At 40.9% G+C, this 13,759-nt stretch overlaps 1 protein-coding gene across 8 annotated transcripts in view; it reads left to right on the forward strand.

Moving 5' to 3' along the window:
• The first annotated feature begins 290 nt into the window (after positions 1–290).
• Positions 291–13,759, forward strand: part of SPC25 (SPC25 component of NDC80 kinetochore complex) — a 28,867-nt gene continuing 15,398 nt past the window's right edge. Inside the window, exon 1 of one of the 8 annotated variants that reach the window (XM_060302294.2) lies at positions 291–971. In XM_060302294.2, coding sequence (XP_060158277.1) covers positions 884–971 — 88 coding nt within the window. In that variant the 5' untranslated portion in view covers positions 291–883. Of the gene's footprint in view, positions 972–12,869; positions 13,051–13,190; positions 13,368–13,759 lie in introns of those variants that run through there. The other 7 variants (XM_060302297.1, XM_030852526.2, XM_060302296.2 and 4 more) reach the window with 7 other exon arrangements.

Consider the following 13,759-nt stretch of genomic DNA (forward strand, 5'->3'; position numbering starts at 1 on the left):
CCACTGTTTTTATATGGTACCTTCATGGCGTGTCCAGCCATTACTGCAACATGTGATACTGACCATCTGTGGAGAGGGCATGTCTGCCCTCCTCTACGGAAAAGCTCATCTGTTTATGATTTTAACTGGTGCCAAAGAGGTGAAGTACATGCTGATCTGTGACAAGTAGAGGAGAAATTTGGGTAGAGACACAATGCATTTCTTATGCAATCTCTCTTTTGTGTGAACAGTTGGATCATGTTTGCTTGAAATTTTTTGCACAGCTCATTTCCTTCAAGGGCAGAGACATTAGCAATTTCTATGCTTGGCTAGAAGACTATGCAAATAATTACTGCATGTCAAATAGCCCTTAAAGCCATGCATTTTAATTTAAAATAGACTGTGGCTCTTTGACTATTTTATTGGGTCTTTCAGGAAAATGGATGAGTAAATATCTGGGCATGAAAAATTTATATGATACGACAGATTGTTTTCTGATTGCAGACTTTTAAATAAAAAATATTTTGAGATTTCTTTAGCAAAGAGAATAATATGATGGATATGGAACAGAGAAGGAAATACATGGAATATATGAAATCTGGAAGTAAATGTGTTGCTTTTTGACCATGAAGCCAGAAGGCAGAGCTAGAGATCACTGGGTAGTAGATCTCCTGGGTAGTGGAACCGTTAGGAATGAGGCATATTTTTATTGACTAGAAAATACACTTGAGAGCATGGGAGAGTTGCTCACGTGACAGATTTCAAAGGGCTTTTGACCAATCAGGAAAATGGTTTGCTGAAAACAGAGCGTGCATTACGAGTACCTGGGAAGCACCAAAACAAACGCATAGATTTGGAATAAACAGAAGGGCAGCTCAAAAGGAACTATGAATCCAAGTCAGAAATGAGATGCTGGATTTCAGAGAGCAAAGTTTTCTCTGCGAGGATGCCTGTGAAAGCTATCAAGCCCCACCAGGTGGCGGAAGGTGGAGGTAGGTAACCTGACTTATTTTACCATTCATAGTGTTGCCTTTGCTACTCCCAGCCACTTAGGCATCTTCTTCACAGTCTGTAAGTATCACTTTGAGCTTCTCTTGGAGCCCTGCACCATCATTTAACGGCATCTTGCTACGGGGATCCAGTGTCTACAGGTACCTCCCCAGGCTCTGTGGCTTCTCCTAGAGGAAATGTCTTGATTGACCATTAATCAAGGGGTCAATTTGGGGTGCTTCCAAACATCTCACGTCTTTGTCCTACCCCAGATAAATTAAATTTCTGGTGATGGGACCTAGGCATTGGCATTTTAAAAATACTTTCCAAATGATTGCAATGTGCAGTCAGGGTTAAGAATCACTGGGATAAAGCATTCATATATATAACCTGTTCTCCTTTTGATCTTAAGCCCCTCTCTATGCCAGAAGTCAACCTGAAAGAAACTTCAGTGACATTTAATATGTCAGCTATTGGGTGTAACTGGATTTCCTGTCAAATTCGATTTTTGCACTAAGTGATTTATCTTGTTATCAAGGCTTCAGAGAATCTATCTCTAGAATTAAAGAATAAACCACCCTAATTTCCAGAAGAGGTGAAGCAATGGTGGCAGTTGAAATGCACTCCTCATAAAACAGGACGTAATGATGGCAACTTTGCTCACTGAGTTTCCTGGGCTGCTCACCTGGAAGGAGCTTAAAATACAGCCTGGTTTCTGTGGATGAGAACTCGGGTCTGATAGTCACTAAGTGGGATGGCAAATGGCACCAGGTCATTTTTCAGAAAGTGACTTTACAAGGCTTCCAGGAAGTGAATATTAATCTCTGTCCACAGTGAGAGCCTTACCAGTCTCCTTTATTATTCTTATTGCAGTGGGAGGAGAACCAGGGAGTAGTCAGCCAGCCCTGGCTCTCCCCACATTTTGCTCTTCCCTCAGGCAGCCCATGAATTACACTCACCCTCCTTCTGCCAGTAGTGTGCTAATCTGAATCCGAGTGATGTAAATGCTGGGATAAAATCAATTGTGCTGAAAACTCATTTGTGCTTTAGAATGTCTTGCGTTTATGCTCTGCCAATTATTTACCTTTAAAAATACTCCATCTTATTATCCAATTTTACCTTCACAGAGGTCTAGTAATCCTCATTTTGGGGATGAGGAAATGAACAAGAAACCTGCCCCAGGTCATTTCTTTAGTGCAGGAGCCCTGTTTGGAGATGAAATTTTGTTTCCAGAGCAATGTTTCTTCTTAGTCTAAGCCTTGGCTGGGTTGCTCAAGGCCAACATTGGTGAGATTTTTAAACAGCTGCAAAATGAATAAAAGCTGATGCTATAACCAGCTTGTTTCAAATGCTTTCAACCACCCAGAACTCCAGTTTACCTGGATCATGACTGGTTGACACTGAAGCACATCTGGCCAGCTGCTTGATCACTAAGAACATCACAGATACATTCACCACTTTGAATTGTTGGCTGGCTTATCCCATCATCTGACAGCAGGGACACAGTGGGGATTCAGTGGCTATTCTTACCTTCCCAGTCACTGACATCTTCCCTGAAGGAAATATCAAGCGACATGAAGGTGGGCACCTCAGGGCTTGAAGGGGGCTCTGATTCCCGTCCTCTACTGATGGCCCTGGGACCCAGCACACATTTTCTTCTCTGGGAACAGTCATGTATAGAAATAAATTAAAGCCACCCAAATGAGAGCAAACAGAGGTTATTTACTATTCTGCTCACTATAGCAAGAGTCAGCCACCATCTCATGCATCTGACACAAACTCAAAAATGGGCAGAGGAGTGGAAACACTTTATAGTGAAAAGAAGGAAGGCCTCAGGTATGTTCTGATAAGAGGTTGTTGGCATGGGCAAGCTAGAGAGGAGTTTACAAGAAACAGAGCATCTTAGGTGATTGGTTTGGGAAACATATTTTGTTTTCTCTCGTTGGTCCTGAGTTGAAGCCAGGGGCAAAAAATAGGGAAGCTAACAGTCACTGACCAAGTCCTGACCATTCTTGGCATTTTGCTTCAGAGGCTGTGGTCAAAGTTCTGTTGTCATATTTGGTCCAGCCATTGTCCGTTTGTATATTCAGTCTTTCACAAGACAAATTGAATAAGCATATGTCAGAAGTAGTTTATGTGGCATCCCACCAAGAAATAAGGGACTCCCATGTCTATCCTGTGATTCTGTAATTCTTATTATTCATTGAGTTAAAATGAAGACATACACTTCCTTGCCAAGGGCAGATCAATTTATTCAAGTATATCACTACTCTGTGAGGCATTAGCCTTGACTAATCAGAGTCTGTGCTCCTGGCTTTTTTGTTTTTGCATATTCAGGTTCTATAATTTCCATAATCTCTTTAATGAACCATAAGGAAGGACATTGTTTTATTCTTTTTCTAAGACGTGTTTGAGCTGCATATTTCATCATATGCATTTTCTTCAGAAACATCCTTAAATCAAGGTGTGAATGATATCAATACATTGTGTCTTATAATTAAAAATTCAACTTCCTGCTCATTCAGTCCTTCAGAGTCTGTGGACTGTATGGAAGTTGGCTGCACATTAGCTTTTCATCTTAGGTGGATAATTTTAGAAGACTGTCGCCTGGGGACCATCTGGTTCTGTAGACTGTGGGATAATTAACCAAAGCAAAGCACCTTGATTTCTTTTGCCTTTTAACAGGATCTGCAAAATCGGTTTCTTCCCCATAGTTCATCATTTTTCGTCTTTTCACATCTTAGCTTATATGAACTTTCTCAGAGTTGCCTTCTCTGATCAGCTTCCTCACCATTCCTGTAACAGTGCTTTCTCTCCAACACTCTTTTCTTTTAGGGATTGTATTAGTCTTCCAGGGCTAATATATGCAGTACCAGACTGGGTGTTTTGTTTTCGTTTTTAATTAATTAATTTATTTTTGGCTGTGTTGGGTCTTCATTGCTGCACTCAGGTTTTCTCTAGTTGTGGTGAGCGGGGGCTACTCTTCGTTGCGGTGCACAGGCTTCTCATTGCGGTGGCTTCTCTTGTTGCGGAGCACAGGCTCTAGGCACGTGGGCTTCAGTAGTTGTGGCACGCGGGCTCAGTAGTTGTGGCTCGTGGGCTTAGTTGCTCTGCGGCATGCAGGATCTTCCCGGACAGGGGGTCGAACCCGTGTCCCTTGTATTGGCAGGCAGATTCTTAACCACTGCACCACTAGGGAAGTCCAGACTGGGTGGTTTAGATAACAGAAATTAGAGCCTACAAGTCTGAGATCAAGGTGTTGGCAGGGTTGATTTCTTCAGAGGCCTCCGTCCTTGGCTAGCAGGTGGCATCTTCTCCCTGTGTCCTCACACGGTCTTCCTTCTGTACAAATGTGTCCTAATCTCTTTTTATAAGGACAACAGTCGTACTGCATTAAGGCCCACCCTAATGACTTCGTTTTAACTTAATTACTTCTTTATATACCCTAACTCCAAATAGTCACATTCGGTAGTACTGTGGGTTAAGACTTCGACATATGAATTTGGGGGGATGCAATTCAGCGCATAACAGGAATTTAATTACAATTTGTAATTGTATATTTGTCTTGAGCTTATGTGTTTAATCTCTCGCTCCTGCACCACAGTACAAGCTCCACAAAATAAGGGATCATGTTTGCTGTGTATACGAACCACCAGTACAGTCCCTAGCACAAGCCCATGCAGGGGCTGATTTCCCATGATGCTGGAGAATCTTGCGTGGGCCCCTGGCAGGGCAGGTTGTTGCTGAGAGCTGCTGCAAGTTGTAATACTAATTTTATAGTCTTTTTCTTAAAGAGAGGACCCAATATTAGAGAAGCTTTAGATCCCACAAGATCTGGAACTAACCCTAGGCCTGTTATAGTTATTTAGTAAATGTTTCTTGAATGAATGGATTTATTAAGTCACAAAACTTGATATGACTGCTAACTTATACAGAGGCAGTTAATCTAAACTCGAATGCATTTTTCCACAGAGACGATGTTATCAGGTGTCCAGATCAGGAAAGCTCCTTTAAGGTAGAGAAAATTATGTAAAATGTTTATCCAAGAAAAGAGTAATATTTGTAAGCATCTGCTTATGTTTAAAGATAATAGAAGAATAAACAATTTTAAATGTTTTAAGGTTATCTATAAAGGAGAGAAGGGAATAGAGTATAGGGAATGAGAAAAACTAAATTTCTTCCAATACACTTATTTTTTAGATTTGAATTAGAAGCCATGTAAATAGTTTACATAATTATAAAATTAAATTCAATTTTAAAAGCAATTCCTAAAAAATTTTAAAATGGAACACATGATGAAAAGGAGAACAGTGCTTACTTGACCCATTGTACCTGTAAACTATTCACTTCCAGCTCTAGAGTACTTATACGTGTTTATGATTTTGTTCCTGTGGGAACCCTGTTTTAAAGCATTTCCTTGGTCCTCCTCAGTTTGCCATCTGCCACCCGTTGCTTGGGGTGGAGATGCTCCCCAGAACTTTTCCTATGTGGGTCACAGCAGGAGGGAGATTCAGGAGGTTGGTTCTTTTTGGTACTAATAATCTTCGAGTGGATTTTTCCCACCAATAACAGAGCCTGCCTGACAAGCTGGGTCATTTCGAAGTAAAGGTTGGTAGAGTTCAAGGTTTCTCCCAGATCGATTCACCAAGTGATGGAGCAAAGCCATTTCTAAGCTCTGTAGATCAAGATCCAAAAATGGATAGTTTCCTCTTCCTCCTTTTCAGGTTGTCTTTCTCAAAGTGTGGTCTATGGACCACCTGCATGCAGATTACCAGGCGCAGTCCAGATCAGCTAATCAGACTCTTTGGGAACATGGTCCAGATATGTGCATTTTGGTAAGCTTCCTATGTGGTTCTTATGCGCATTAAATTTTAGAAGCTCCATCTTAATTCACCTCTCCCTTGATACAAGGCACCATACTCTTCCTGTGCATCCTGTGTGTAGTTTACCCTTCTTTATAGAACTTTCTCACTTCTACCCTAAGGCATTTTCTCTCTGTTACCTTATTTGGGGCCTATACTATCCCACTCTTTCCCGTGGATGTAGGCTTAGTGTGTTCTGGCATTCATCCTTTGATAATCTCATTTTCTTTCTTTTTTTATCTAAGGCCCATGGTAGACACCCCAAAAATCTTACCTATAATTAACATTAGTTTTTCTTATTTTGCCAAATAATGTGTATAAATGGAGTTGACTTCCAATTGTGAGATTCTTGATCAGAGTAGAGTAGAAGTAGGGCAAAGTGATAAAATTTCAGTCTTCCACTCAATTCTTCTGTTGCTTCTCCTTTGCACTGTGACACCTCTGCCTCTTCCTCCCTCTCTCCCTTTTCTCTCTCCTTCTTCCTCTCTCTCTCTCCTTGCCTCTGTCCCACCCTCACACTAAATACTTATTGAGCTCACTCTTTGAATCGGTCACAAACGTCAACCTTCTCCTATAGCCTGAGAGCAAAGACAACTCGAAGGGAGCAGACCCAAATCCGTACTGTTCACCGTTGTATCTCAGAATCAAGCCAGGTGTGCTCCACATAATGAGGGGCTTCAGAAAATTGTACAGCCAACCACCATCCCCTTTAGGATCAATACCTTTTCTTCCTGCTGTGGTAGAACTCTGCATTTAACATGTTCTATTCATGTTTTGTACGATGACTAGAACTCTGCTAGTCATCTGACATGTGCCAGTAACAGCATGTCTGAACAAAAGAAATCTTTAGGAGTGTGTGCTTTGGGGTCTAATATTAGCCAAATCTGGTCAGTAGGCTAGGAGTCCCTTACCTGAATTTGATTTATTTAGAGGTCGTTGAACTTCTTGAAATCATATGCAAAATATTAGTGCATGTGCACATTTCTTTGAAGAAGGCCATAGCTTTCACAAGATTCTCAATGGCATCCCTGACTCAGACAAGTTAAGTAGAACATAAGGTTCACTGGGATCCCATCCACTCACTGTCCGTGGTGCTTATGCCCAGGATCCCCTCATTTCCTCAGTCTCTTCAGAAATATCTTCAGCCCTCCAGTCTCCTCAGCACAATTTGTTTGTCTTAATGCCTTTTTTCCTCTTAACAACTAGATTAAAAAAATTCTTTTGTTTGGGGGGCAGAGATAAATTAGGATCTTGGGATTAACATATACACACTACTATATATAAAATAGGTAAACAACAAGGACCTACTGTATAGCACAGGGAACTATACTCAATAGCTTATAATAACCTATAATGGAAAAGAATCTGAAAAAGAACATAGCACTGTGCTGTACACTTGAAACTAACACAACATTTTAAATTAACTATATTTCAATTAAAAAAAAATCTTTTAACCTGATAGCCAGTCTCAAAACCCTGTACTTGTTGCCTTATTTTTAGTTAATTCCAGTAGTTGAATGATTCCAGTTCTTCCCAGAACATTCTTATTCTGATTCATTTAGATTTTCCTGACGTTTTGATTTTCAGTAAATCTTGCGTGTTTTACTTAGATTGCAACCTGTAGGACAGAGCCTAGAATTTCTTCAATATGCTTTGCCATGCCAAATATTATATAACCATAAGATATATTCTTATAACATGAACCATTCATCTATGAGTTATAGCACTCACTGCAATTCAACATCATTCAGAGATATTTGATTTTAGCTTGTGTCACTGGAGCAGAGGCAATAAACAAAAATTTCTTTTGGAGGTGTTGACCTTTAATGTCTCTGTGCATGGTCGTTATCCTTTTACCACAAGCTTATCTGCCTCCTGCAAAATAAATTGTATTTAAGATCTCTCCAGTGTCACCTTGCAATGTAAAATGGATTTATTTCAGACCGAGTTTATACCCTAGTGACTTTCAGAAAATAATTACCTCCACTCTGGCTAGCATCCCAGGAATACTGGCATTCCATAATGACACTATTATAAGTGACCCAGCTACATCTGTTCCAGGTACCCCCTCCATGAGTCTCATTATGCATTCTTCCCTAGAAATGATCATGAACTATACATTTATAAACTTTTTCCTGGATCACCAAAGGACCCAGTGGAGTTACCCTTGGACAATACTATTCATTTTCTTAACAGTAGAGTTAAGATACTTTATAGCTGGGTTCATATTTTGTAGATGGTCTAAAGAATTCCTACTGTGGGCTTCCCTGGTGGTGCAGTGGTTGAGAGTCTGCCTGCCGATGCAGGGGACACGGGTTCGTGCCCCAGTCTGGGAAGATCTCACATGCCGCGGAGCGGCTGGGCCTGTGAGCCATGGCCGCTGAGCCTGTGCGTCCAGAGCCTGTGCTCTGCAATGGGAGAGGCTGCAGCGGTGAGAGGCCCGCGTACCACAAAAAAAAAAAAAAAAAAAATAGAATTCCTACTATGTGTATTCTCAAACTTCAGTGTGCATTAGAATTACCTGGATGACTTGCTAAAGCACTAATTACTGGGACCCACACCCAGGGTTTTCAATTCAGTGGGAATGGAGATCAGTCTGAGAAGTTGCATTTCCAACAAATTCCTAGATGAGGGTGATATTGTTGGGTGCATGCGGAACATCACTTTTGAGCAGCACTAGTGGTGCAAGACATAATTCTTACCTGTACTGGTCAGGACAGGGCTAACTCATACCTCAAGGAGCTTGTGGTCTCACAGGGAAGATATTTATGTAAATGACATACTGCTGTGTCCTTAGGGGCTAACAGATAGAGTAAGTGGACAAGAGAAAAGCAGATTTAACTTTCAGCTTATGAGATCAAGGCAGCCTTTGTGGAGGAGGTGGCAAGTGACTGAGCCTTGACTGATGGGTAGAATTTAGAAATGCAAGACAGCAGGATGAAATGGAGAAATGCATTCCATTTGAAATATATTGCATTAAAAACTGTAAAAAAAAATCCCCTTTTTTTGATATTTACGAGACAATTCAAAATTTGAAATTGTTAAAATTTTCAATTGTCTCATAAATGTCAAAATTGTGTTTTTAAAACAGATCTTTAATGCAATATGCTAATCAATTAATGTTAATGTTTTTAGTGTTCTAATGGTGGTGTGGTTATGTCAAAACGAGTCCCTAACTTTTAGAAAGTCATACTGAGATATTTGTGGGTGATATGACGTGCTGTCTGGGAAAGTGGATGGGGTCTGGATAGAGCAGTGTTGGCCAGTGGTTGATGATAGCTGGGGCCTTGTGACGAGTACATGAGAGATTCATTATACTATTTTATTCACTTTTGTGTATGTTAGAAATTCTTCATAATAAAATTTTTCAAAAACAGAAACTATATGAGCAAAATTAACCTAAAGAAGTGCAGGGCTCATTGTTTATTTCTATCAGAATATAAAGTAAACAATTGAACAATAAGGGTAAAATGGTAACTTGAGACCAAGTCAATCAATGATTTGACTTGAATGCCGCTAAGGAATATGGACTATATTTTTAAGATAATGAAGGAACACTGAAAGCGTTTTGAACAGGGAAATAATATGAAAAAAGTGCACTTTGAGAATATTATTGTGGCAATGGTAGGCAAAACTGATTGGGAGGGCAAGAGTCTGAAGGTAAGGACCAGGTAGTAAGGGCCTGAATAGAGATCTAGAGAATAGAAAAAAGGGAAGGTGGGGGTGGTGGAATATAGGTGAATCTGTAGGTGTTGGCAACCAGTTAACTATGAAGAAGTCATGGAAGATACCAAGATTCTGAACTGGAGGACTGGGAGAACTCCAGTGCCATTAAAAGAAAGGGAATATTGTGGGCTTCCCTGGTGGTGCAGTGGTTAAGAATCCACCAGCCAATGCAGGGGACACGGGTTCGACCCCTGGTCCGGGAAGATCCCACATGCCGCAGAGCAACTAAGCCCGTGAGCCACAACTACTGAAGCCCGAGTGTCTAGAGCCCGTGCTCCGCAACAAGAGAAGCCACTGCAATGAGAAGCCCACGCACCACAACCAAGAGTAGCCCCCGCTTGCCGCAACTAGAGAAAGCCCGCGTACAGCAACGAAGAACCAACGCAGCCAAAGATAAAATAAATAAAATTTTTAAAAAGGGCATATTTACCAAGAAAATGGTAAAGTTTGTTTTTGAAATGTTACTAGTGAGGAATCTTTGTGATATGACCAGAAGATAGCTAGAAATCTGTGACTGGAATGCAGAAAAGTGGGCAAAACAAGCTGAATCTGAGAGACAACTATATGAGATGGGATGAGATTGCCCTGGGAAATAAGTTGGTGGGAAACGAGGGTCAAGGGCTTTGGGAAGCATCTAAATTTAGGGATTAGGGAAGAGAAGAGGAACCAGAGAAGGGACTAGTAGAGAGGTAGAAAGTATAAAACTTCACCTTCGTGTAGGTACTTTAGCTTAGTGGCATCAACTATTCTGCCCATAACAATTAGACCAAAATTAAATTACGAGAAATAAAAACTGAATATTCTTTGTACACGCATGTTCATAGCAGCATTATTCTAAATAACCAAAAGGTGGAAACAACCCAAATGTCCATCAATGGATGAATGGAGAAACAAAATGTATATGCATATGTATTAGTCAGGGTGCTACAGAGAAACAGAACCAAGAGGATGTGTATACATGTGTAATAAGGAATTTGCTTCTGTGAGGATCTTTTGGATGTTTCTGCCCACTCATACTAGAAGTCAACCTAACAAAAATAGTCCACTAAAGAGGGCAGAAAAATGTCAGGTACAAGATGTTCACCTTAGTCTAAGAGACGTAGTTGCAGCCTGTGTCAGTCTTGATTATCTCAAAGCCTTGCTAATGAGCAGTTTTTCCATTTTGCTCACGGATCAGTCATGCACGTCCAGATTCCATCAAAAATACATTAGAGAGATGGTGCAAGCATTATTCTAATCTGAAGAAATAATTTATTATCTTGAACTAGTAATGGCCTAAAGAAATTGCTGAAAATGTTTTTTGATTATTGTTAAAAATTTAGTATTCAGTATGCTGAAACTAAAATTGTATTTGTGAGACACTGGCAAATTATTAAATGGATAATGCCAAATAACCACACCTAACTGATTAATTAATTCAACTTGGATTGGGGTGGAAGGGTTGCATTCTGTATTTATCCAGACATAGCAGAATGCATGTTTCCTTAAAAGAAGAATTGTACAAGTAGTGTGATTGTCTTGTTTTGGGAGCTACATGCATCGCCTTAGCTAAAGTTAGTAATGAATTGCAACAATTTCTCTATTTCTTTGCTAACTTAGATTTTGTTCTATTTAAAGTCTTATTTATATGTGTTTTAATATGACAACCTATTGTATAGGAAGTAGGTAGTGTATAAATCATAAAAACAAGAAGGCATTTTGAGTACTTACCTTATAAGGACCTAGTCCAAGGTATTTGCATTTACTTTCTCTTTTAGTCTTCACATTGGGTATAGGAGGAAGATACTACTCTTACTGTTATTATTATTATTACCCTCACTTTACAGATAAGGAAACTGAGGTTCAAGAGACCAAGTAACTTACCCACCATCACACTTATCAAATGATGGAGGCTGGATGTCAAACCCAGGCAGTCTTACCAGAGAGTTGAAGCTGTTACCCACTGTGTAATTAATTGAAGAAGTAAATTGACTACAGGACATTAGCACTTGGTTAATATGTACAACAATATCCTCTGAAACTGAACAGATTAAAATTATAACTCATGATGCTTCTGCCTCTCCACAACACCCCTCCCCCAACACACCAAACCTACTGTGAAGGCAATTTCAATTCTGCCAGCAGTATCAAACCTTAAATTACCTCTGACTTACGTCTCTCCTTGCACTTTTATATACAATACAGCCAATCAGAGACAGCAGGTAGCAAGAATCTCAGTTATTAAAATTTTTTTAATCTATTATTTTTTATTTATTTTTTTATAGTATTGAACAATACTATGTTAGTTTCAGGTATACAACGTAATGATTCAATATTTTTATAGAGTATATTCCATTTAAAGGTATTTATAGGGCTTCCCTGGTGGCTCAGTGGTTAAGAATCCACCTGCCAATACAGGGGACACGGGTTCTAGCTCTGGTCCGGGAAGATCCCACATGCCGCGGAGCAACTAAGCCCATGCGCCACAACTACTGAAGCCCACGTGCCTAGAGCCCTGCTCTGCAACAAGAGAAGCCACCTCAATGAGAAGCCCGCGCACCGCAACGAAGAGTAGCCCCCGCTCACTGCAACTGGAGAAAGCCCGCGTGCAGCAACGAACACCCAACGCAGCCAAAAATAAATAAATAAAACAAATTTATTTTAAAAAGGTATTATAAAATATTGGCTATATTCCCTGTGCTGTACAACACATCCTTGTTGCTTATTTATTTTATACATAGTACTGTGTACCTCTTAATCCCCCACCCCTATCTTGCCCCTCTCCTGGCTATTAAAAGTTTTGTGTCATTGAATTTCTACTGGGTTAGGGACTACCAGTACTAGGTACTGCCTTTTAATGTCTTTGCTTTAATTTACAGGATCAAAAACAGAGAATGAAGAAATTTTGGAATTTGTTATTATTAGAAGCCAGTAAACAGTAATATTTCAGCCACTTCCCAATGGAGAGTTATTAAATCATGAGACAGATTATGCAATGGTAGTTTTATTAGTTTTATTTAAGCTACGGGTAGTATCAAAGAAGAGGCTATATACTTGGCAACAGAATACAATTAAAGTCCAATATTTATATTTGTTACATAAACTTTTATTTGAAATGGATGAATGGTCCGTCAGGCCAGTCCTCCAGGAACTATTGATACTTTTCCCAAGGAGAGCGGAGAGTCCAGCCGCTCTCAGAAAGAACTACCTATCCCAGAATGCCCTTTTCTCCATCTTTCCCGCGAGAATCCCGGAGGGCTAGCTCAACCAATCCCTTCATGAAGAGCCTATACTATCAGCCAATCAGAAAGCGAAAGGTGCCCAAAGGCGGGAGGCGGAAGGCGCCATAGGTTTGAAATAGGAAAGTTGGCGCAGCTGCGGGATCCGGTTCTGGAGACCCGCTGTTGGCTGGTATCGGTTCGTGTCTTTGTGGGGCAGGTGGTCGGTCTCAGTCCTGCCGGAGAAGGTGGTAATTGAGCTGGGCTCCGAAACCCGCCTGTCGCGATTGGGGAAAGTGGGTTTGGAGGCGGAATGCGTGTTTTCGGGGGGCGGAGTCTGAAATGCACGTCTTGTTGCTGTTTGGGCGTCTGGGCCTTGCAGGGTGGGCAGCGACGAGGCAGAGGGGTTTGGGGTTTCGTCAAGACATGTCTGTGACCTTCCTGGAAAGATTTGACGTCACTGGGAAGGTTTTAGCGTTACAGAGAACTGGTGGGTCCTGGAGTCTTACAGGACATCGTTTTACAGAGGAGGACACCGAGGCCCAGAGAGTCGAGGTCAAGTACTAGTCCTGGACTAAGCCCACTAAACTCCCCTCCAGTCTCCGTTTTACTGGTATCTTTCCCGGTCTGGGGGTGGGGGAGGGAGAGGGAGTGTAGATGTGTGGGATCTTATTCTATGATAGGGGCCCTGTCATTTGGGACCTGACAATCCAGGGTGGAATCAGAAAGGTCAGAGTTGGAAGGGGCCTTAGAAGTCACCAATTTTACTTGTGAAAAAAGGAGGCAGAGTCATTTCCCCAAGGTCAGAGAGTGTGTAAGTGTTATGTGCGGTCACACTACTAACGAATTCCTGGGAGGTAGAGTGTCCTGATTTCCTGCTGCACCTTGACCGTAGTTAAGTCTAGGAAGCTTGATCTGCCCTGGAATATCTAGAGTTAAAAGTAAGTTGTTATGAGAGTAGGGGATTAACAGATGCACATTATCCTATATAAAATAAACAACAAA

Source organism: Globicephala melas, chromosome 7, assembly GCF_963455315.2.
Source record: "Globicephala melas chromosome 7, mGloMel1.2, whole genome shotgun sequence".
NCBI classification, from domain to species: Eukaryota; Metazoa; Chordata; class Mammalia; order Artiodactyla; family Delphinidae; genus Globicephala; species Globicephala melas.